The following is a 22,090-nucleotide window of genomic DNA, read 5'->3' as shown; positions in this document are numbered from 1 at the left end:
CTGAGGTACAGCCAACCACATGGATCTGAACTAAACACTCATTAGAGTTAAACTCTAACTACATACACACACAATGTCATTGCAAGGTGTATGTGAAGTGTAGGTTGTGACGCTGTTCTGTAGCATTCCAAAAGAGGACTTAGATGTGTATATGTGTGTGCGTGTAACTCATTACACAGAGAGAGAGAGAGAGAGAGAGAGAGAGAGAGAGAGAGAGGGATAAAAGAAGGAGAGGCTAATGAGATCAGGTTGTTCTTTTCCACAGTAGCAGAAAGCTGTGAAGGCTGACAGACATGTTTTACTCTCTCAGTCACATGCACACACACACACACACACACACACACACACACACACACACACACACACACACACACACACACACACACACACACACACACACACACACACACACACACACACACACACACACACACACACACACACACACACACACACACACACACACACACACACACACACACACACACACAAACAAGACCAGAATTAGGATCAGAGGTTACAGTTTATTTGACTCATTTGTTTTGGTGCATCAACCAACCAGACCTGTGTGAAATGGCATGGATGTTATAAAAGTCACTGTATTCTAACAGAGACAACAACTGACTACAACTGACTACAACTCACCAAAAACGTGGTCATAAATAAGAATCAACTTTACAAAAAGAGTCAGAGACTTCAAGGCGTTTTCAAATTGGGTAGAGAGAGAGTAAGAAGGAAAGAGGGAGAGAGAGAGGGAGAGGGAGAGGGAGAGAGAGAGGGAGAGAGAGAGGGAGAGAGAGAGAGAGAGGGAGAGAGAGAGGGAGAGGGAGAGGGAGAGGGAGAGGGAGAGGGAGAGGGAGAGGGAGAGAGATCAAGAGGGAGAGGGGTTCTTGTACTCTACTGGAGCGACCAAGCTGCTCCTCTATTTCAAAGAACGGGAGAACCATGCTCACCACAGATCACAGCCTGCAATATCATTGGGAACTCGTCACAATGTTCTAATTTCATTGGCTCTTGCTAAGGAATGGTATAGTTTGAGTGGCTTTGCCATAGAGAGTTGCCCCTGGTCCTTCAGATGTTATTTTGGTAGAAATGTGATCACGATACAATATAATTACAATAATTAATAGAATATATGTTGCTTACAATGTCATGCCATTATTTCATCAATAGTTAAATTTTAAATCATTGAGCAGTTGTGGTAATTGAGAGTCTGTTCATATTACAAAAAAAACGTATGACACCTCTAGCCTACTATTCATAGATCTCTTAATTCATCATAAATCACAAATGTGTTATGTTTATTTCACTTCCTGAACCAGTTTCTCTCTGGGCCAATCAGTGAACAATGACATCACCATAATGGTTCAGGGGGGTCGACCTGAGCACTGGACAGATTCCCTGTGTTAGAGAGGATCAGCCTGAGAAAGACGCTGCACAGATTTGCTCATGAGTAGATGTTTAGAATACAGGGTGATTCTGCGCAGCACCGTGCTCAGGCTGATCCCCTGGAACACCAGGTGTAGCAGATCCTTGTTACAGAGGTTAGGGGATCTACAGTAACTAGTTGGCAGTGGGTTGGCAGCTGCTAGCTCTCAGGCCGACCTTCCTCAACAAGTAAACAAAAGTAATGTGACTAGGAATGACATCATGCAACATTAACAGGTGTCATCATCATCAGACGATCTCCCGTGACTTCCTGATGGCACAGCAGAGCAGCATGCTGAAGATCATCCCAAACACCTGGGGAATAGAATGGGAAATGCTGAATCAATGAAGAGTTCTCTATTGTAGGGAAGTTGTCTGTCAGCCTGTCTATCTATATATCAGTAATGGGGCGTAGTGGGCTAACATGGTCTTCGGTTGCGCTGTGTGTGTGTGTGTGTCTCACCATGATGATTCCAATAGCGATGCCCACTCCTGCTATGATGTGCAGCTTGGAGTCAAACACTTCATCTATAGCATCAGGACAGCTCTGCAATACACACACACACATCAAGGGGCTGTAGACATTATAGAAAGTGGAAGGAGGAACACCTGAACACAAACACAATCACAGATCAGGGTGTTACCTTGGTGATGAGTCTATCCAGCCCATCTCTTGGGGGACAGGTGTCTTTGGCAAAGTCCACAACGGAACCTGTCGGTCCACAGCAGTCCAACTGTAACACACACAGGGTAGAATAGAATGATACCTTTTTTGTCCAGCTGTTTGTATATGGAAGGTATTTGTTTCTGCTCCCAACCCCCTAGACAATACACACACAAGCAAACACATTAACTACATTATTACCCCAGTCTGTATGAGACGGAGTGTCTCTCTCAGTGTGTCCTGTGAAGTGTTCTGGTAGTTCTGATATGTCTCCAAGTAGAACTGAGTGATGTCATCAACCACCTGTAGAGGAAGGGATGCAATGTGACACAACACAGGGAAAGGGTTTTAATGTAACAAAGGGAAGAGCAGGGGAAGGGATTTAATGTAACACAGAACGGGGGATGTAACATGTTTTGGCACCTTGCTTTGGTTGGAGAACCCCCAGATTCCAGCGGCGACCTCAATGGCGAATATGATGAGGAGGGAGAAGAAGAACTGCAAGAGAGAGATACGCACATGAACCTCTCTGTGTGTGCCCCCTGACACAAACCACTCCCCACCCCTCCCTGGTCAGGAGGGATTTTGGAAAAGATTATTAGAGATAGAGAGAGAGAGAGAGAGAGAAAGAGAGAGACCGAGTTATGGCCTTTAATCTGTTCTGTAACTGATGATATACTGAAACAAAGAGTTACAGAGTATCAGACTATCAGCCCCAATAACAGTCCAACTGACTACAAAGAGAAAGATAAAGAGGAGAGGAGAGGAGAGGAGAGGAGAGGAGAGGAGAGGAGAGGAGAGGAGAGGAGAGGAGAGGAGAGGAGAGGAGAGGAGAGGAGAGGAGAGGAGAGGAGAGGAGGAATAGAGGTTAACTCACCAGCCCCAGCATACAGGGTGACTCCTGAATCGCTCCACAGCATCCCAGGAACCCAACGACCATCATCAACGACCCTACTATTATAAGGATATACACACCTACACACACACACACACACACACACACACCACCATCAGAGCTCCTGCAGTGATATTTGATCATGTATGTGTGTATGCATGCTTGTGTGTGTGCAGGTAAACGTGTGAGTGCGTGCATTACCTGTGAAGAAGACATAGGGAGATTCTGCTCCTTCAAACAGCCCTCTGGTCTTTGGGTCGAACCTCAACCACAACCCTATAGCCAGCACTCCTGTACCTGCAAGCTAACACAGACACACAGACACAAAATATTAGATATCATACACACACACCTATCCCAGAGTATGGAAAGCCAGGTGAGAGACACACACACACACACACACACACACACACACACACACACACACACACACACACACACACACACACACACACACACACACACACACACACACACACACACACACACACACACACACCTAGCCTCTATCCGTCGATTGCAGTAGATACAAGTGCATTCAGATAGAATTCAGACCCCTTGACTTTTTTCACATTTTGTTACGTTACAGCCTTATTCTAAAATGGATTAAATTGTTTTTTTTCCCCCTCAACAATCAACACACAATACCCCACAATGACAAAGCAAAAACAGGTTTTTAGACATTTTTGCGAATGTATAAAAAAAAAAAAATGGAAATATCACATTTACATAAGTATTCAGACCCTTTACTCAATACATTGTTGAAGCACCTTTGGCAGCGATTACAGCCTTGAGTCTTCTTGGGTATGACGCTACAAGCTTGGCACACCTGTATTTGGGGAGTTTCTTCCATTCTTCTCTGCAGATCCGCTCAAGCTCTGTCAAGTTGGATGGGGAGCGTTGCTGCACAGCTATTTTCAGGTCTCTCCAGAGATGTTCGATCAGGTTCAAGTCCGGGCTCTGGCTGGGCCACTCAAGGACATTCAGAGACTTGTCCCGAAGCCACTCCTGCATTGTCTTGGCTGTGTGCTTAGGGTCGTTGTCCTGTTGGAAGGTGAACCTTTGCCTGGAGCAGGTTTTCATCAAGGATCTCTCTGTACTTTGCTCCGTTCATCTTTCCCTCGATCCTGACTAGTGTCCCAGTCCCTGCCGCTGAAAAACATCCCCACAGCATGATGCTGCCACCACCATGCTTCACCGTAGGGATGGTGCCAGGTTTCCTCCAGACGTGACGCTTGGCATTCAGGCCAAAGAGTTCAATCTTGGTTTCATCAGACCAGAGAATCTTGTTTCTCATGGTCTGAGAGTCCTTTAGGTGCCTTTTGGCAAACTCCAAGCGGGCTGTTATGTGCCTTTTACGGAGGAGTGGCTTCTGTCTGGTGTGCTGCAGAGATGGATGTCCTTCTGTAAGGTTCTCCCATCTCCACAGAGGAACTCTGGAGCTCTATTAGTGTGACCATCGGGTTCTTGGTCACCTCCCTGACCAAGGCCCCTCTCCCCCGATTGCTCAGTTTGGCCGGGCGGCCAGCTCTAGGAAGAATCTAAGTGGTTCAAAACTTCTTCCTTTTAAAAATGATGGAGGCCACTGGGTTCTTGGGGACCTTCAATGCTGCATACATTTTTTGGTACCCTTCCCAGATCTGTGCCTCGACACAATACTGTCTCGGGGCTCTACGGACAATTCCTTCGACCTCATGGCTAAGTTTTTGCTCTGACATGTGCTGTCAACTGTGAAACCTTATATAGACAGGTGTGTGCCTTTTCAAATCATGTCCAATCAATTGAATTTACCACAGGTGGACTCCAATCAAGTTGTAGAAACATCTCAAGGATGATCAATGGAAACAGCTTGCACCTGAGCTCAATTTCGAGTCTCATAGCAAAGGGTCTGAATACTTATGCAAATAAGGTATTTCTGTTGTTATTTTTTATACATTTGCAAAAATTTCTAAAAACCTGTTTTCACTTTGTCATTTTGGCGTATTGTGTGTAGATTGATGAGGATAATGTCTAATTTAATCCATTTTAGAATAAGGCTGTAAAGTAACAAAATGTGAAAAAGGGAAGGGTTCTGTAGATAGATAGATTTATTTGAGAATTTAAAACACAATACAACCACATGTGGATAATGCATTTACAATCATTGATGATGACACAAAAACATTTGAAAACGTATTTCCATTTTGGTCCTCTTAAATAAATGGTAAAACAATTAACAAGCATAAACATAGTAGTCCTAGGCTACACAGTCGAACTAGCATACTAGGCATACTTTGGTTACACACATAGCACATTACAAAACAAAGTACAGGACGACATTGTCATAGCCTAGAGCATTTCATACAGATAGGAAAATATATATATTGCTCGGTCATTAGCCATTCTTTTTAAATGAAGTTATGGTCGGCATGGCTTTGAGTTGCTGTGGTAGTTTGTTCCACTCAACAGTGCCGGTATATAAAAAGGTGTTCATACCAGATAGATTCTTAAATATAAAACAGGCAATATCAGAGTCTCTGGTTCTACTGTTATATTCCTTCGACCTCCCGAGTGGCGCAGTGGTCTAAGGCACTGCATCGTAGTGCTAGCTGTGCCACTAGACCGGGAGACCCATGGGCGGTGCACAATTGGTCCAGCGTCGTCCAAGGTAGGGGAGGGTTTGGCCGGCAGGGATGTGGGGGTTTTTCCCACGGGGGGGCAGTATGAAAAAAATAAAAAATACAAAAATACATGTATGCATTCACTAACTGTAAGACGCTCTGGATAAGAGCATCTGCTAAATGACTAAAATGTAAATGGATTGGTGGACATCTCTAATATAAGTAAAATAATTTGATAGGTGCCTGGGGGCTGAGTCAGTAATAATGATATGGACCACACCAAGTTTAATTAATATTACCCTTTACAGATAGCTAGCCTAGCTGATTAAAATGCTCGATCTCCAGATGAGTACGAGGGGGGAGTATAAGTACAACTCTCAGCAGCTTGTTTTGGCTGGTCTGTAACTTATTCTTTAGATGTTTAGGGATGCTGGTGAACCATGATGTGCACGCATAATCAACGTTTGAACCCACCTTCTCATTGCAGGGTTTTTCTTTATTTTTACTATTTTCTACATTGTAGAATAATAGTGAAGATATCAAAACTATGAAATAACACATATGGAATCATGTAGTAACCCAAAAAGTGTTCAAGAAATCAAAATGTATTTTATATTTGCGATTCTTCAAAGTAGCAACAACTAATAACAAGATAACTAATAATGTAAGCATACTGTGTCCATAATTGTCACGCCCTGGCTCTGGGGACTCTAGTATGTTGAGCCAGGGTGTGAGTTTTCATTTGTTTTTGTTCTAGTTTGTATTTCTATGTTGGCCAGTGTGGTTCTCAATCAGAGGCAGCGTGTATCAGCTGTTGCTTGTTGTCTCTGATTGGGTACCATACTTAAGCAGCCAGTTTTCCCACAGTGTTTGTGGGATCTTGTTCCAGTGTGGTTTGTGTTAGACTGAGGATGACACGTTATCGTTTGTTGTTTTTGTTCGTGTTATCATTATTTAATAAATATGTTCACCTTTCACGCTGCGCCTTGGTCCTCTGTACCCGACGAACGTGACAGAAGATCCCACCAACACTGGACCAAGCAGCGTGTCCAGGAGCCAGCGCCAGAGGTATCGCTAAAGGACATCAACCTCGGCTGGGCCTGGCCCACGGGGAGGAGAGACCCCCAGAACATTTTTAGGGGGGGGCTCACGCCGTGGACGACGGGGCAGCAGGAGGCCGCGATAGAGCGGTCCAGCGGGGTTGCAGAGGAGGCCGCCAGGTTAAGGGGGCCACTGGTCACAGAGGAGAGGGAAAGTGTAGAGGCACGGCGAGAGGTACTGGGGTGTGTTACCAGTCCGGTCCGGCCCGTTCCTGATCCCTGCATAGGGCCAGTGGTGTGTGTCCCCAGTACGGTCCGGCCTGTTCCTGTTCCTCGCATCGAGCCTGTGGTGCACGTCGTCAGCCCGGCCCGGCCTGTTCCTGCTCCACGCACCAAGCCTATAGTGCGCATCGTCAGCCCGGCCCGGCCTGTTCCTGCTCCTCGCATCGAGCCTGTGGTGCGCGTCGTCAGCCCGGTTCGGCCTGTTCCTGCTCCCCACACCAAGCCAGTGGTGTGCGTCGTCAGTCCGGCACAGCCCGTGCCTGTTCCACCGAGTCCGGCACCGGTCAGCTGCTCCACGTCGGAGCTAGAGCAGTCCGCTCCACCGGTGTTCAGTCCAGCTCCGGCCAGCGGGGTCAGACCGGACCAGGGGTACTTTGGGGGGTTGAATCCGGATCCGCCGCCAAGGCGGAGTGCCCACCCGGTCCCTCCCCTGTGGTGTTTGGTTGGCGCGGCCGGAGTCCGCGCCTTTGGGGGGGGGGTACTGTCACGCCCTGGCTCTGGGGACTCTAGTATGTTGAGCCAGGGTGTGAGTTTTCATTTGTTTTTGTTCTAGTTTGTATTTCTATGTTGGCCAGTGTGGTTCTCAATCAGAGGCAGCGTGTATCAGCTGTTGCTTGTTGTCTCTGATTGGGAACCATACTTAAGCAGCCAGTTTTCCCACAGTGTTTGTGGGATCTTGTTCCAGTGTGGTTTGTGTTAGACCGAGGACGTCACGTTATCGTTTGTTGTTTTTGTTCGTGTTATCATTATTTAATAAATATGTTCACCTTTCACGCTGCGCCTTGGTCCTCTGTACCCGACGAACGTGACAATAAGTATATAGGTTGTAGGTTGGGAGCTTTTGTGAAAGAGCACAGTTAGAAAGATATGGCATATAGAAGCAAACCGGATGGACATCATGAAAATGATTGGAGAGGTTGAGAGTAGAAGAAGTTCAGGAGAAAAATCTAACAAAATATAATTATTGTAAAATTGACTGTGTCCATAAAATGTATATAGTAAGTATAAGCTGGAAGTAGAGGCCTAAGCATTGTTGTTCACTAGTTTACTCCAATTAGGGAAAGGGTGGCTTTGCACACTCTTGGCATTCTCTCAACCAGCTTCATGAGGTAGTTACCTGGAATGCATTTCAATTAACAGGTGTGCCTTCTTAAAAGTTAATTTGTGGAATTTATTTCCTTCTTAATGCGTTTGAGTGGTGTACAGAAGATAGCCCTATTTGGTAAAAGACCAAGTCCATATTATGGCAAGAACAGCTCAAATAAGCAAAGAGAAACGACAGTCCATCATTACTTTAAGACATGAAGGTCAGTCAATCTGGAAAATGTCAGAACTTTGAAAGTTTCATCAAGTGCAGTCGCAAAAACCATCAAGTGCTATGATGAAACTGGCTCTCATAAGGACCGCCACAGGAAAGGAAGACCCAGAGTTACCTCTGCTGCAGAGGATAAGTTCATTAGAGTTAACTGCACCTCAGATTGCAGCCCAAATAAATGCTTCACAGAGTTCAAGTAACAGACACATTTCAACATCAACTGTTCAGAGGAGACTGCGTTAATCAGGCCTTTATGGTCGAATTGCTGCAAAGAAACCACTACTAAAGGACACCAATAAGAAGAAGAGACTTGCTTGGGCTAAGAAAACCTAGCAATGGACATTAGACCGGTGGAAATCTGTCCTTTGGTCTGATGAGTCCAAATGTGAGATTTTTGGTTCTAACCGCTGTGTCTTTGTGAGACGCAGAGTAGGTGAACGGATGATATCCGCATGTGTGGTTCCCACCGTGAAGCATGGAGGAGGAGGTGTGATGGTGTGGGGGTGCTTTGCTGGTGACACTGTCTGTGATATATTTAGAATTCAAGGCTTACTTAACCAGCATGACTACCACAGCATTCTGCAGCGATATGCCATCACATCTGGTTTGCGCTTAGTGGGACTATCATTTGTTTTTCAACAGGACAATGACACAAAACACCCCTCCAGGCTGTGTAAGGGCTATTTGACCAAGAAGGAGAGAGATGGAGTGCTGCATCAGTTGACCTGGCCTCCACAATCACCCAACTTCAACCCAATTGAGAAGGTTTGGGATGAGTTGGACCGCAGAGTGAAGGAAAAGCAGCCAACAAGTGCTCAGCATATGTGGGAATTCCTTCAAAACTGTTGGGAAAGCATTCCTCATGAAGCTGGTTGAAAGAATGCCAAGAGTGTGCAAAGCTGTCATCAAGGCAAAGGGTGGCTACTTTGAAGAATCTAAAATCTAAAATATATTTTGATTTGTTTAACACTTTTTTGGTTACTACATGATTTCATATGTGTTTTTTCATAGTTTTGATGTCTTCACTATTATTCTACAATGTAGAAAATAGTAAAAATAAAGAAAAACCCTTGAATGAGTAGGTGAAAATCCGCCCTTTCATGGAATGAGTTTGACACGTGCTTTAGGGCCATAGTCTCACCAGTCAGGTACCTATCCAATTCACACCCAAGGTAGCTGACTGAGGTTTTTGGTGTAACCGCTGAGTTGCCTACTTTGATACTGATTTCATATCGTTAATGTACAGTAGGAATAGAAGAGGGCCAAGGATGCTCCCTTCGGGACCCCACAGCTAATCCCCTTTGCACTAGAATGTTTTCCATTAACATCCACCATTTAGTCTCTTCCTGTTAAATAGGACTTTACCCAGTCAATGGCCATGCTATTAAAACCACAGGCTTTTCACTTGTAGAGCATGATACAATGATCAACCATGTCAAACGCCTGCAGATCCAGCATTACCATTCCACAGATATTTCCCCAGTCAACTTCCTGATAAAGGCAGTTAAAATGGTGTGGGACTTTCTAAAACCAGACTGTAGTTTCGTATTAAAGATTATTCTTGCTAGTATATTCCTCAATCTTTTCATAAATTACTTTTTCAAGCACTTTAGACAGCACACTCAAAATAGATACAGGTCTATAATTGCCCTTGTCTGTTTTGCTGCCCTTCTTTTGGATAGGGATCACTCTAGTTTTGTATCTGTGGGGACTCTTCCCTGCTCAATAGAGATGTTGATTAAATGGGTGACACAAGGGGCAATAAGTTCAGCACCATCTCTTAAAAACCTGTCAGGGATATTGTCGAGGCCTGTAGCTTTAGAGCAGTTTTGTTCAGACAGTCTCTTGACAACATCAGCATGAGACACTGCTGTAAAGGAAAAGGCCATCACTTGGAGTAATAATAGCCTAAGACCATAAACTCCAGTACAACCAGGTAGCTTCTCAACCAAATTTGAGGCAACTGTTGTGAAAAAGGTATTGAGATTGTCAGCTACTACTTCTTTGTCAAATGTGATTTCCACATTGACCTCAATACCCAAGCTTTTGCAATTTGTTTTCAGTTTATCACTATATTATTTAGGGACTTCCACAACTTCCTAGGATTATTCCTATTCTCACCAATTTTGTCTTTAAAATAAGATGTTTTGGCACTTCAATCATCTGACTAGCTTTGTATATATTGTTGAGAATATCTTTACGCCAGGAGCATGTTGGTACATGCAACAGTTGCACTGAGTTGCACTCTCTCACACTATATCTGTATCCGTCTGTCTGTATGTCTCTGTCCCACACACACATACACACACACATTCCTCAAACAGCCTCCTCAGTCTAATTATTAACTTTAGCCTCGATGGAGAATAGTGATCTGCTCCAGCGTGTATGTATATGAGTGTACATGTGATAGTGATGCGCGTGTAAGTTTAGGGACATTAAATATTGTGTGGCTGAAGGGCAGGTGGGTGGCGGGCGGGTTGAATAAAGAGAAAACAATGCATTCAAAATCCATGAATGTATAATTCTTGTGCATTCATATCTATAGGCTACATTGAAGTTTTTCTTTAAATTATCTGGTGTTAGTGCGTAGCCTTTAGCCTTTAGCTTTAGGGCCTACAGTGGGGAAAAAAAGTATTTAGTCAGCCACCAATTGTGCAAGTTCTCCCACTTAAAAAGATGAGAGAGGCCTGTAATTTTCATCATAGGTACACGTCGACACGACAGACAAATTGAGAAAAAGAAATCCAGAAAATCACATTGTAGGATTTTTAATGAATTTATTTGCAAATTATGGTGGAAAATAAGTATTTGGTCACCTACAAACAAGCAAGATTTCTGGCTCTCACAGACCTGTAACTTCTTCTTTAAGAGGCTCCTCTGTCCTCCACTCGTTACCTGTATTAATGGCACCTGTTTGAACTTGTTATCAGTATAAAAGACACCTGTCCACAACCTCAAACAGTCACACTCCAAACTCCACTATGGCTAAGACCAAAGAGCTGTCAAAGGACACCAGAAACAAAATTGTAGACCTGCACCAGGCTGGGAAGACTGAATCTGCAATAGGTAAGCAGCTTGGTTTGAAGAAATCAACTGTGGGAGCAATTATTAGGAAATGGAAGACATACAAGACCACTGATAATCTCCCTCGATCTGGGGCTCCACGCAAGATCTCACCCCGTGGGGTCAAAATGATCACAAGAACGGTGAGCAAAAATCCCAGAACCACACGGGGGGACCTAGTGAATGACCTGCAGAGAGCTGGGACCAAAGTAACAAAGCCTACCATCAGTAACACACTACACCGCCAGGGACTCAAATCCTGCAGTGCGAGACGTGTCCCCCTGCTTAAGCCAGTACATGTCCAGGCCCGTCTGAAGTTTGCTAAAGTGCATTTGGATGATCCAGAAGAGGATTGGGAGAATGTCATATGGTCAGATGAAACCAAAATATAACTTTTTGGTAAAAACTCAACTCGTCGTGTTTGGAGGACAAAGAATGCTGAGTTGCATCCAAAGAACACCATACCTACTGTGAAGCATGGGGGTGGAAACATCATGCTTTGGGGCTGTTTTTCTGCAAAGGGACCAGGACGACTGATCCGTGTAAAGGAAAGAATGAATGGGGCCATGTATCGTGAGATTTTGAGTGAAAACCTCCTTCCATCAGCAAGGGCATTGAAGATGAAACGTGGCTGGGTCTTTCAGCATGACAATGATCCCAAACACACCGCCCGGGCAACGAAGGAGTGGCTTCGTAAGAAGCATTTCAAGGTCCTGGAGTGGCCTAGCCAGTCTCCAGATCTCAACCCCATAGAAAATCTTTGGAGGGAGTTGAAAGTCCGTGTTGCCCAGCGACAGCCCCAAAACGTCACTGCTCTAGAGGAGATCTGCATGGAGGAATGGGCCAAAATACCAGCAACAGTGTGTGAAAACCTTGTGAAGACTTACAGAAAACGTTTGACCTGTGTCATTGCCAACAAAGGGTATATAACAAAGTATTGAGAAACTTTTGTTATTGACCAAATACTTATTTTCCACCATAATTTGCAAATAAATTCATAAAAAATCCTACAATGTGATTTTCTGGAAAGAAAATTCTCATTTTGTCTGTCATAGTTGACGTGTACCTATGATGAAAATTACAGGCCTCTCTCATCTTTTTAAGTGGGAGAACTTGCACAATTGGTGGCTGACTAAATACTTTTTTTCCCCACTGTAACTGTAGCGTGCCAAATACACACCAATTGCCAAACGTGGATCCACTGAGGCAAAAAGGAAGATAACTGTGTTTAATTCAATAAGAGAAAAGTTGCAAAATGGAGTTGAAAATAATGAGTAGTCTAATGTTTGGGTAAATTTTGGTGAAGTGGTAAAAGAGGAACATAGTAGTGCCGGATATGTCATGTGTGATGATTGTGAGGTGCTATACAAATTCGACAATCACAAGGTGGGACTTCCAAATGACACGTCAAGGGAACTGTACTATTCAGATGGGTTAAATAGAATATAGCATAACTGAAATCTAGACACTGACTGTAGGTATATAACCTCTCACATAGCCTAATATACAGTGACTTCAGAAAGTATTCTCACCCCTTGACTTTTTCCACATTTTGTTGTTACAACCTGAATTTAAAATGGATTTTACAAAAAAAAAGATTTGTTTTACAATTTAATAGAAAATGAAAAGCTGAAATGTCTTGAGTCAATAAGTATTCAACCCCTTTGTTATGGCAAGCCTAAATAAATTCAGGAGTAAAAATGTGCTTAACAAGTCACATAATAAGTTGCATGGACTCACTCTGTGTGCAATAATAGTGTTTAACATGATTTTTGAATGACTACCTCATCTCTCAACATTGTAGTTACTCCACAATACTAACCTAATTGACAGAGTGAAAAGAAGGAAGCCAGTACATAATACAAATATTCCAAAACATGCATTGTGTTTACAATAAGACACTAAAGTAAAACTGCAAAAAATGTGGCAAAGAAATTAACTTTATGTCCTGAATACAAAAGCATTATATTTGGGGCCAACACAACACATCACTGAGTACCATTCTTCAGATTTTCAAGCATGGTGGTGGCTGCATTATGTTATGGGTATGCTTGTCATTGGCAAGGACTAGGGAGATTTTTATGATAAAAAGAAACGGAATAGAGCTAAGCACAGGCAAAGTCCTAGCAGAAAACCTGGTTCAGTCTGCTTTCGAACAGACACTGCGAGACAAATTCACCTTTCAGCAGGACAGTAACCTAAAACACAAGGCCAAATATACACTGGAGTTGTTACCGAGACGACATTGAATGTTCCTGAGTGGCCTAGTTACAGTTTTGACTTAAATTGGCTTGAAAATCTATGGCAAGACTTGAAAATGGCTGTAGAACTGGCCCTGGCCTATAGAACTCTAGCTAGTTTGGTCAGGGTGTGAATATATTCTAGGTTTGTATTTCTATGTTTGGCCGGGTGTGGTTCCCAATCAGAGGCAGCTGTCGCTCGTTGTCTCTGATTGGGGATCATACTTAGGCAACCAGTTTTCCTGCCTGCGTTGTGGGATTTTGTTATGTTCATGTTTAGGCTTGTGTGTTAGCCTTTGGACCGTCACGGTTAAGTTTGTTGTTTTGGTTACTGTTTTGTGTGTTATTAGTTAATAAACATGTTCGCCGTTCACGCTGCAACTTGGTCCGTCCCTTTCCTTAACGTACGTGACAGAAAATCCCACCAGACCTGGACCAAGCAGTGTGCCAAGGAGGAGCAGAGAGGATGGACTTGGCGGGAGATAAGAGAGGATCTGGCAAGAAAGATGGAGGCCCTGAAAGGGATCAGGGTGGAGAGACAGCCCCAATAATATTTTTTGGGGGGGCTAAAAGGGTGGTCGGGGAGCGACAGAGAGGAGCCCCGACCACTGCACTCGTGGGGGCTCAAGGAGGAGTCCTCACTGGAGGAGGACGGGGCGCGGAGTGTAAAGGACGGAGACAGTCATAGACCTCCAGCGCCGGTTCCCAGTCCGGTACACCCCGTACCTGCTCCCCGCACCAAGCCAGTGGTGCATGTTCCCAGTCCAGCCCGGCCTGTTCCTGCTCCTCGCACCAAGCCGGTGGTGCGCGTCGCCAGTCCGGCCCGGCCTGTTCCTGCTCCTTGCACCAAGCCGGTGGTGCGCGTCGCCAGTCCGGCCCGGCCTGTTCCTGCTCCTCGCATCAAGCCAGTGGTGGGGGGGGGGGGGTACTGTCACGCCCTGGCCTATAGAACTCTAGCTAGTTTGGTCAGGGTGTGAATATATTCTAGGTTTGTATTTCTATGTTTGGCCGGGTGTGGTTCCCAATCAGAGGCAGCTGTCGCTCGTTGTCTCTGATTGGGGATCATACTTAGGCAACCAGTTTTCCTGCCTGCGTTGTGGGATTTTTTTATGTTCATGTTTAGGCTTGTGTGTTAGCCTTTGGACCGTCACGGTTAAGTTTGTTGTTTTGGTTACTGTTTCGTGTGTTATTAGTTAATAAACATGTTCGCCGTTCACGCTGCACCTTGGTCTGTCCCGTTCCTTAACGTACGTGACAGTCTAGCAATGATCAACAACCAACTTAACAGAATAATATGCAAATATTGTACAATCCAGGTGTGCAAAGCTCTTAAAGACTTACCCAGAAAGACTCGCTGCCAAAGGTGGTTCTAACATGTATTGACTCAAGGGTTTGAATACTTAACTAATGAAGATATATTAGCATTTTATTTTTCATATTTTATTTTACAAATGTTTCTGCCACTTTGACATTACAGAGTATTTTGTGTAGAGTGTTGACAAAAAATGACAATCAAATCCATTTTAATCCAATTTTGTAACACAACAAAATGTGGAAAAAGTAAAGGGGTGTGAATAATTTCTGAAGGCAATGTAGGCCTAATATTAAATCCTGCAGAATTAAGTATTTATTGCAGTAAAATTATATACCAAATGTAAATTTTGAATCAGGAACAGGAGTGGAGAAATATGATTTATGTCTTTCAGCATCTTAAGAGAATGAATGTGCGGTTATGTACTGTCTGTGAAGGTGGTGGTGCTATCTTTATCAGCATCATAAAAGCTAATAGTATTTCAACCACATAAAATATGCATCCATGCCAAACTGAAATCTTATCAAAAACATGTTGGGTCATTTTAACAGCTTTTAATTTCCTTAAAATCGGTCAAACTGATGTCATTTGGACATTTTGCACAGAAAATCTTTCCCGCTTTCTTAGTTAATACATTTGATCCCCGGTCCCTAAACGTCTTTGCTGTGTGAGAGAAGTAGAGATGAAAGAGGAAAGAGAAAACAAACTTTACCGATGTCAACTAGATTGAAGCATTCATTCTATCGATTTATGACATTATTCTGGTGAGCAAGAGTTTATTTAGTCTTCTAGGGCAACAAGTAATGACAGAAGAGAAGCTGTATGTATCTAATTATAGACACGTTGAGTAACAAATAGCCTAGCAAAATGATGGAAATAATAAGCAGAAATATAGGCCTATTTAAAAAGGCCTATTAAAAAATTGTTTCGCCATCTCTGACTGTACAGCGCATTTTCTATATTTCCGGGTTAGGGTCGGGTGCGATCCTCAGATTTTCACTTTATCACATATAGTTGGACGGTTGCGGATGGGTTGTTAGCAATTGCAAGCAGGTGCGGGTGAACAAACAGCTGACCCGTGCATCACTAGTGCTTGTTCTGCAGTGTGGATAACAAGTCTGATCAGACCAAACCTAACAAGGCCAAGTAAGCTCAGTGAGTCGGGGTAGATTACCCATGCCTTGTTCTCCGTTCGAAGAGAATGTAGGGTGTTCACTAGGCTTGGGCGGTATCCAGGTTGTTAAACCTTCAAACCGACCTTGTGCCATACCGGGATATTCAGTAATACCGGTACTGAACACAAGGGGCGCTGTTCTCATACCCCACTGATACTCTGTAATCCGAAGGTTAGCAATGCTAACAAGTACATGTAAAATCCCATAGAGTATGCTAACGAGCGCATTGAGAACATTTTGTACAGTTTCTGACCTAAACTATACAAGTATACAAGAAACTCAAAAATGCTAATCACAGTTTGCTGCACGCACAAAACAAATATTAGCCAGCAAGGCTCTTGATCCAGGAGGGGATTCTCTACTGTTACCAAGCGAATGCTTGATTTTGGAAGAAGATAACCACTTAGCTAGATAGCTAACTAGCTACTAAATTAGCAAACCAAATGCAAAACTGCAGAGCATTTAGCACATTTTAGACAGTTAACTTAATAGTTATAAGATGTCTATCTCACAAACATTTAGTTGTGAATTCCATACTGTAATTAGATCACCTGGCACATGTTGTACAACAGTGAGTAACTCACAAGGCTCCGGTCTCTTGTCGTGTGCTTGTAAACAAACACCACGTGACATGTGACTGGGGACTACCATAAGCTTCATAATAATGTGACAGGTGAAATGAAGAACGCAATGTTCTTTATCTCCTAACGTATTGCACAAGTTGACTGCAGGTATTTACTTAAAAAGTAGCTACAAATATTCAAATTTATTTAAAAACTTCAAAGAAATAGTTTCAACTGTGTTGACAGTATTGAAAAAATATCCTGTGGCTTTTTCCAAGTACCCCGGTATACGATATATACGGTACACCGCACAAACCTAGTGTTCACCCATAAAATGATTGTTTCATTCAATGTTTATGAAAATATGTTCATTCAATAGAGAATTGCATCAGAAAAACAATAGTCCAAACCCTATGTCTCTACCATATGTAGTTCAAAAGTTATCGACGATTTACTCAGAGAATTTAGAATGATTACCGTATTTTCCGCACTATAAGGCGCACCGGAGTATAAGCCGCAGCAACTAAATTGAATGATATTGAATGATGCGTACATATATAAGCCGCACTGGACTATAAGCCGCAGGTGTTTTAATGTTTAATTACCATATGTAAGGGTTCGTGCACAGAGGGGATTGTCGGGAAAGAGACAAACTGTCTCGCTCTCGTAATGTCTGTCTGTCTTGCTCTCGTTCTGTCTCTCGTTCTGTCTCTCGTACCACTCTCGGTTCCACTTTTACTTTTGCGCGCTACCTGTTTCACTCTTTTCCGGCCTCCAGCTTTTCCTGCTGGAGCCCGCCGCTTAAAGGTGGGGGGCGCGGACCGGTCATAGAGCCCATAGAGTTAAAGTTGGTGGACTGTAACCTGTAAAATCCATAGATTTAGGAGGTCTTCTAGTGGCCGTTAGCTGTAAAAATCCATAGATTAGCCTTACCGTTATATAAGCTGCAGGGTTGAAAAATTTGAAAAAAGGCGCGGCTTATAGTCCGAAAATTACGGTAGAGTGAATAGAATGTTATTACGGCCATGGTCAAAAGGTGGTCGCTGCTCAATAGAACTCTGTCACTGCTCCATGGGCAGAACAGAGCTAACTTCGAACGTCAACTGACAAGCTAGCTAGTGGCTGCATGTTTGTGTGTGATAACATGGGCTTTTTCTAAATGAAATCTGCGGAACAAAATTGAGCCTATATATATATTCATGAACAAAGCTAACAGACAGAATTTCTATATCTACCCTGTCCTAAAAATTTTCCAGTTTTCATTGTGAATTTCTAAGTCTTCCCCTTTAAATTGCCATAGAAATGGCCCCTCTCAACATTGATTTCAGAATCACTGTGCCTTCTTTAGGGTGAAGAAGACACAGTGAAGGCACACTGATGCCGAAACGTTGGTGGTTATTGAGCTTGTATATTGAGTGTGCGACTCTCTTTATTTATTTTATAGCATACAGTTTACTCCCCGTTAGTCAGAGACATACAGACAGACGGATAGAAACATAGTGTGAGAGAGTGCAACTGAGTGCAACTGTTGCATGTACCAACCTGCTCCTGGTGTAATGATAGCCTACTCTCAACAGTACAACATACTGTAGCATTGAAAGACAGAGGCTAGCTGTTTGTGTGTGTATGTCTATGTGTGTGTGTGTGTGTGTGTGTGTGTGTGTGTGTGTGTGTGTGTGTGTAGGTAAATGTTCACTTCCTCTTTAACTGGGCCATTCTCTTTTACTTGAGTAAAAGTATAGATACCTTAATAGAAAGTTACTAAAGTAAAAGTGAAAGTTACCGAGTAAAATAATACTTGAATAAAAGTCTAAAAGTATTTGGTTCTAAATATACTTAAGTATCAAAAGTAAATGTAATTGATAAAATATACTTAAGTATCAAAAGTAAAAGTATAAATCATTTCAAATTCCTTATATTAAGCAAAGCAGACGGCACCATTTTCTTGTTTTTTAAATTTACGGATAGCCAGGGGCACACTCCAACACTCAGACATAATTTACAAATGATGTATTTGTGTTTAGTGAGTCCGCCAGATCAGAGGCAGTAGGGATGACCATGTATTCTCTTGATAAGTGAATGAATTGGACCATTTTCCTGTCCTTCTAAGCATTTAAAATGTAACAAGTACTTTTGGGTGTCAAGGAAAATGTAGGGAGTAAAAACTACATTATTTTCTTTAGGAATGTAGTGAAGTAAAAGTAAAAGTTGTCAAAAATATAAATAGTAAAGTAAAGTACAGATACCCCCAAAAATGACTTAAGTAGTACTTTAAAGTATTTCTACTGAAGTACTTTACGCCACTGCACACACACACTCAAGCTAAGTAAAGTAGACCTACCCAGAAGAAGAAGTTGAAGATAAACATGATGTACTTCACACACCTGATCCCTCCGAACACTGCCATTTTTCTAACGTGATCTCTGTGTGTAACAGAGCAGTTACTAACTCATTAACACTTCTCCCCTATTTCCCTAGACAGAGACAAAGTGAGAGGAGAGATAAAGAGAGATAAAGAGAGCAAACGAGCGATAGAAAGAGAAAGTAGTAGAGAGTATCTTTCACGCCCTGAAGTCACCTGATCAGAGAGGTAGAGGAGAGGGGGAGGGAGGGGGAGAAGATTGCAGACGACCTGGGTTCTACTCTGTGAATGATTGAGTTGGTCTACTCTGTGAGTGATTGAGTTAGTCTGTTTAATCTAATTATGCTGCTTGCACATAGTTGGGTACACACTCTACAGAATACCCTACACAGACACACACACACATACAAGTGTCACACGCAGTCACACACCCCACCAAGACACAACCACATACCAAGGTTGAATAACTGAAATGCTATGCACACTAGAACTGGGTCACTCAGCCACCAGGGATTATTCGCCTGGTGTGTGTGTGTATGTGTGTGTGAGTGAGATTATTCCACCTGTCACAGACAAGATGCCACTTCTCAGTCCAGTCATGGCCAGCTAAATCACTCCACTTTCCCCAAGCAGATACTGACAAATCCCCCCTAAAACAGATACATCTACATACATAAACACACACACATACACAAACAGCTAGCCTCTATCTTTTGATTGCTACAATATGTTGTATTGTTGAGAGTAGGCTATCATTATGCCAGGAGCAGGTTAGTACATGCAACAGTTGCACTCAGCTGCACTCTTTCATGCTATGTCTCTCTAAATGTCAGTCTGTCTCTCTCTCTCTTTCACACACACACACACTCACATGCATCCTCCTCTGACTGTACACGCCATCATACTGTGTGGAATAAACCCTTAGAAATACAATGTAAAATGTATATGAATGAACCTGCTGTTGTCTGCAAGCCACACTAATACACACACACAGATACGGTTTAATAGTATAAGTAGTGACTCACCCAGAAGATGAGGTTGAAAGCGAACATCAAGTATTTGACGCACATCTCACCCCCTGATAGAGCGGCCATAGCGACTATAGTTACAGCGGCACAGTTCTCCCCTACTCTCCCGCTAAACGGTTATTAACAACGAACCCGCCAAACGACAATTTTACTACTAATAATTATTATGGTGTACAGTACACAAAGAGGAATCCGTTCTCCGCTGAGTCTTTCTCTGCCGCTGCTCTGCCGCGTCTCGTGCGCGTGTGGCGGTCCACCGCCAGAGCGAGACCAAGCGGCTGTCGGTCTGTCCTGTCCTGCTCTTTTCTCTGAATGTCTCACTCTCACTCTATCGCTTCTTTATTTAACGTAACACTACAAAATGTATATATAAAGCCACATGTTATGACAGATCTATGCTATATGAACAGATTAGGCTATTATCAGAAGAAGTTATAAACGGTATGTTTGAATGTATGAATATTCTGTGTTTAATATGAATATTGGGATTCCCAGCCGCCGGTGCATTACGTCATGTATAGGCAGTGAAATAACGTCATCTCTCTGGACAACTGCAAACCGCGTGATAGGAATAAAATAGATAGTTTGATAAATGAATAAATGGATGAATGGACAGCGCGCACGAGCACGACTGATATTGGTGGGCTGGGCTGGTTTAACGTTGTCCCAAAAGAGAATAATTCTGCATCACACACGCGCACACACGCACACTATAACCTACTTCTCCAGGCTGTTGTTAAAGGGCCAGCGCCCCCTTCTGTCTGTCTCTTGTAGCCTCAGTCATACTACACTGAATAAAAATATAAAGCAACATGTAAAATGTTGGCTTTTCACAACTGGGACTGGTAAGTGTGGAAAGCGATCTGTTAAAGTCGATAAATGACAAACTGGGCATACTTTAATTAGTCAGTAAGGATATAAAGGAGTTGAAGGCGAGCCATGAAATGAGTGAAGAAAAAGCTGCGATAATGGAGAAAGAAACAAAAAAGCTAAAAGGGACAGTCACTAAGATAGAAACGGACGTTAATTAACGTAAAAAGGAGAACATCTTTCTGAGAGAAGCTTTACTAGACATACAGACTGGATCTATGTGTGAAAATCTAGTATTTACGGGTATCCAAGAAAGAGAAGGAGAAGTTCCCGAAAAGGTAGTGAAGGAATGATCAGTTCCCGAGGGAGATTGCAGAATGGCGCTAAATTCTGTACCCAATCTTCAAGGAGAATAGATTAAAACGGAAGCGTGTAGCTCTCGTAGTCGATAAACTGTATATTGACCACCAAATGTTCCGAGACACAAAGACTACTCCATGGCTATTCTAAAAATTACAATGTTCTCATAGAGTAGTCGAACAATGGAACACCAAATACTAGCCATGGTAGGGATTGGAATAATAAAATATATATATAGATAGAAAAGCAATAAAATAAAACAATTGTTAAATAAATATAGGACAACTACACTGTACCTTTCAAGATAGGGAATGATGATGTAAAATAATTAGTATTCCATTTTCCATTGATAGTATTTTATAAATGGATAAGATGGCATTAGAAGAAAGGATAACTAGCTAAATAATACACCTTCAAATATAACTAATTTTATTCAGTCAACATGGTGGAGATAAAAACACAGCAAACAGAAGACATAGAAGGCACAGTATCTGGGTATGTGTGGATGTATTGTGATGGAAGGTGTGGTGTGTTATTGTGTTTGGAAAAGTGTGGCGTTAAGTGAGTGAGAAAGGAAATGGTTGCATATCCCAGAACCAATGTGTGTCTGTGAGCATGGGTTGTGAGAGACAGCTTTCAATTTTGTGCAGATGAGGGATATACATTTTAAAATAAAGTATACATCTATTTTTTTATTTTATTGTCCTATCATGATGGAACGGTCCCCAACCCTATACCCTAGACACCCACCTGAGCGACCCATACACCAAAGAGAAGTCCCTATCTGTTTTAAGGCCTGCTGTAAGCAGCAAAAACAGAAAGATAAATGCTGTCAGAGACCTACTAGAGCAGCACCGCCCCCTCAAGATTCTGAGCTTGCCTGGCAGGGTTGGTCCTACAAAGCCAGAGCCCCCTGATGGGAGAGCATAATATACAAGGAAATTCTCAAAGCT

At 42.8% G+C, this 22,090-nt stretch overlaps 1 protein-coding gene across 2 annotated transcripts; it reads right to left on the bottom strand.

Annotated features, from left to right (window-relative positions):
- Positions 1-819: 819 nt before the first annotated feature.
- Positions 820-20,288, bottom strand: LOC121531360 (CD9 antigen). Of its 2 annotated transcripts, none has more exons than XM_041836596.1 (8): positions 19,965-20,288; positions 3,189-3,291; positions 2,970-3,067; positions 2,516-2,590; positions 2,294-2,395; positions 2,073-2,162; positions 1,892-1,975; positions 820-1,743 (listed from the first exon to the last, which is right to left on the bottom strand). In XM_041836596.1, exons 1-8 carry the CDS (start codon positions 20,031-20,033, stop codon positions 1,678-1,680), a joined length of 687 nt encoding a protein of 228 aa, XP_041692530.1. In that variant the 5' UTR covers positions 20,034-20,288; the 3' UTR covers positions 820-1,677. The 2 variants fall into 2 exon arrangements, with proteins under 2 accessions (XP_041692530.1, XP_041692531.1); XM_041836597.1 differs by lacking the exon at positions 19,965-20,288 and adding an exon at positions 18,919-19,147.
- Between the last annotated feature and the right edge of the window lie 1,802 nt (positions 20,289-22,090).

This window comes from Coregonus clupeaformis, chromosome 19, assembly GCF_020615455.1.
Source record: "Coregonus clupeaformis isolate EN_2021a chromosome 19, ASM2061545v1, whole genome shotgun sequence".
Taxonomy (NCBI): Eukaryota; Metazoa; Chordata; class Actinopteri; order Salmoniformes; family Salmonidae; genus Coregonus; species Coregonus clupeaformis.
This window is presented reverse-complemented; position numbering and strand designations above follow the sequence as displayed.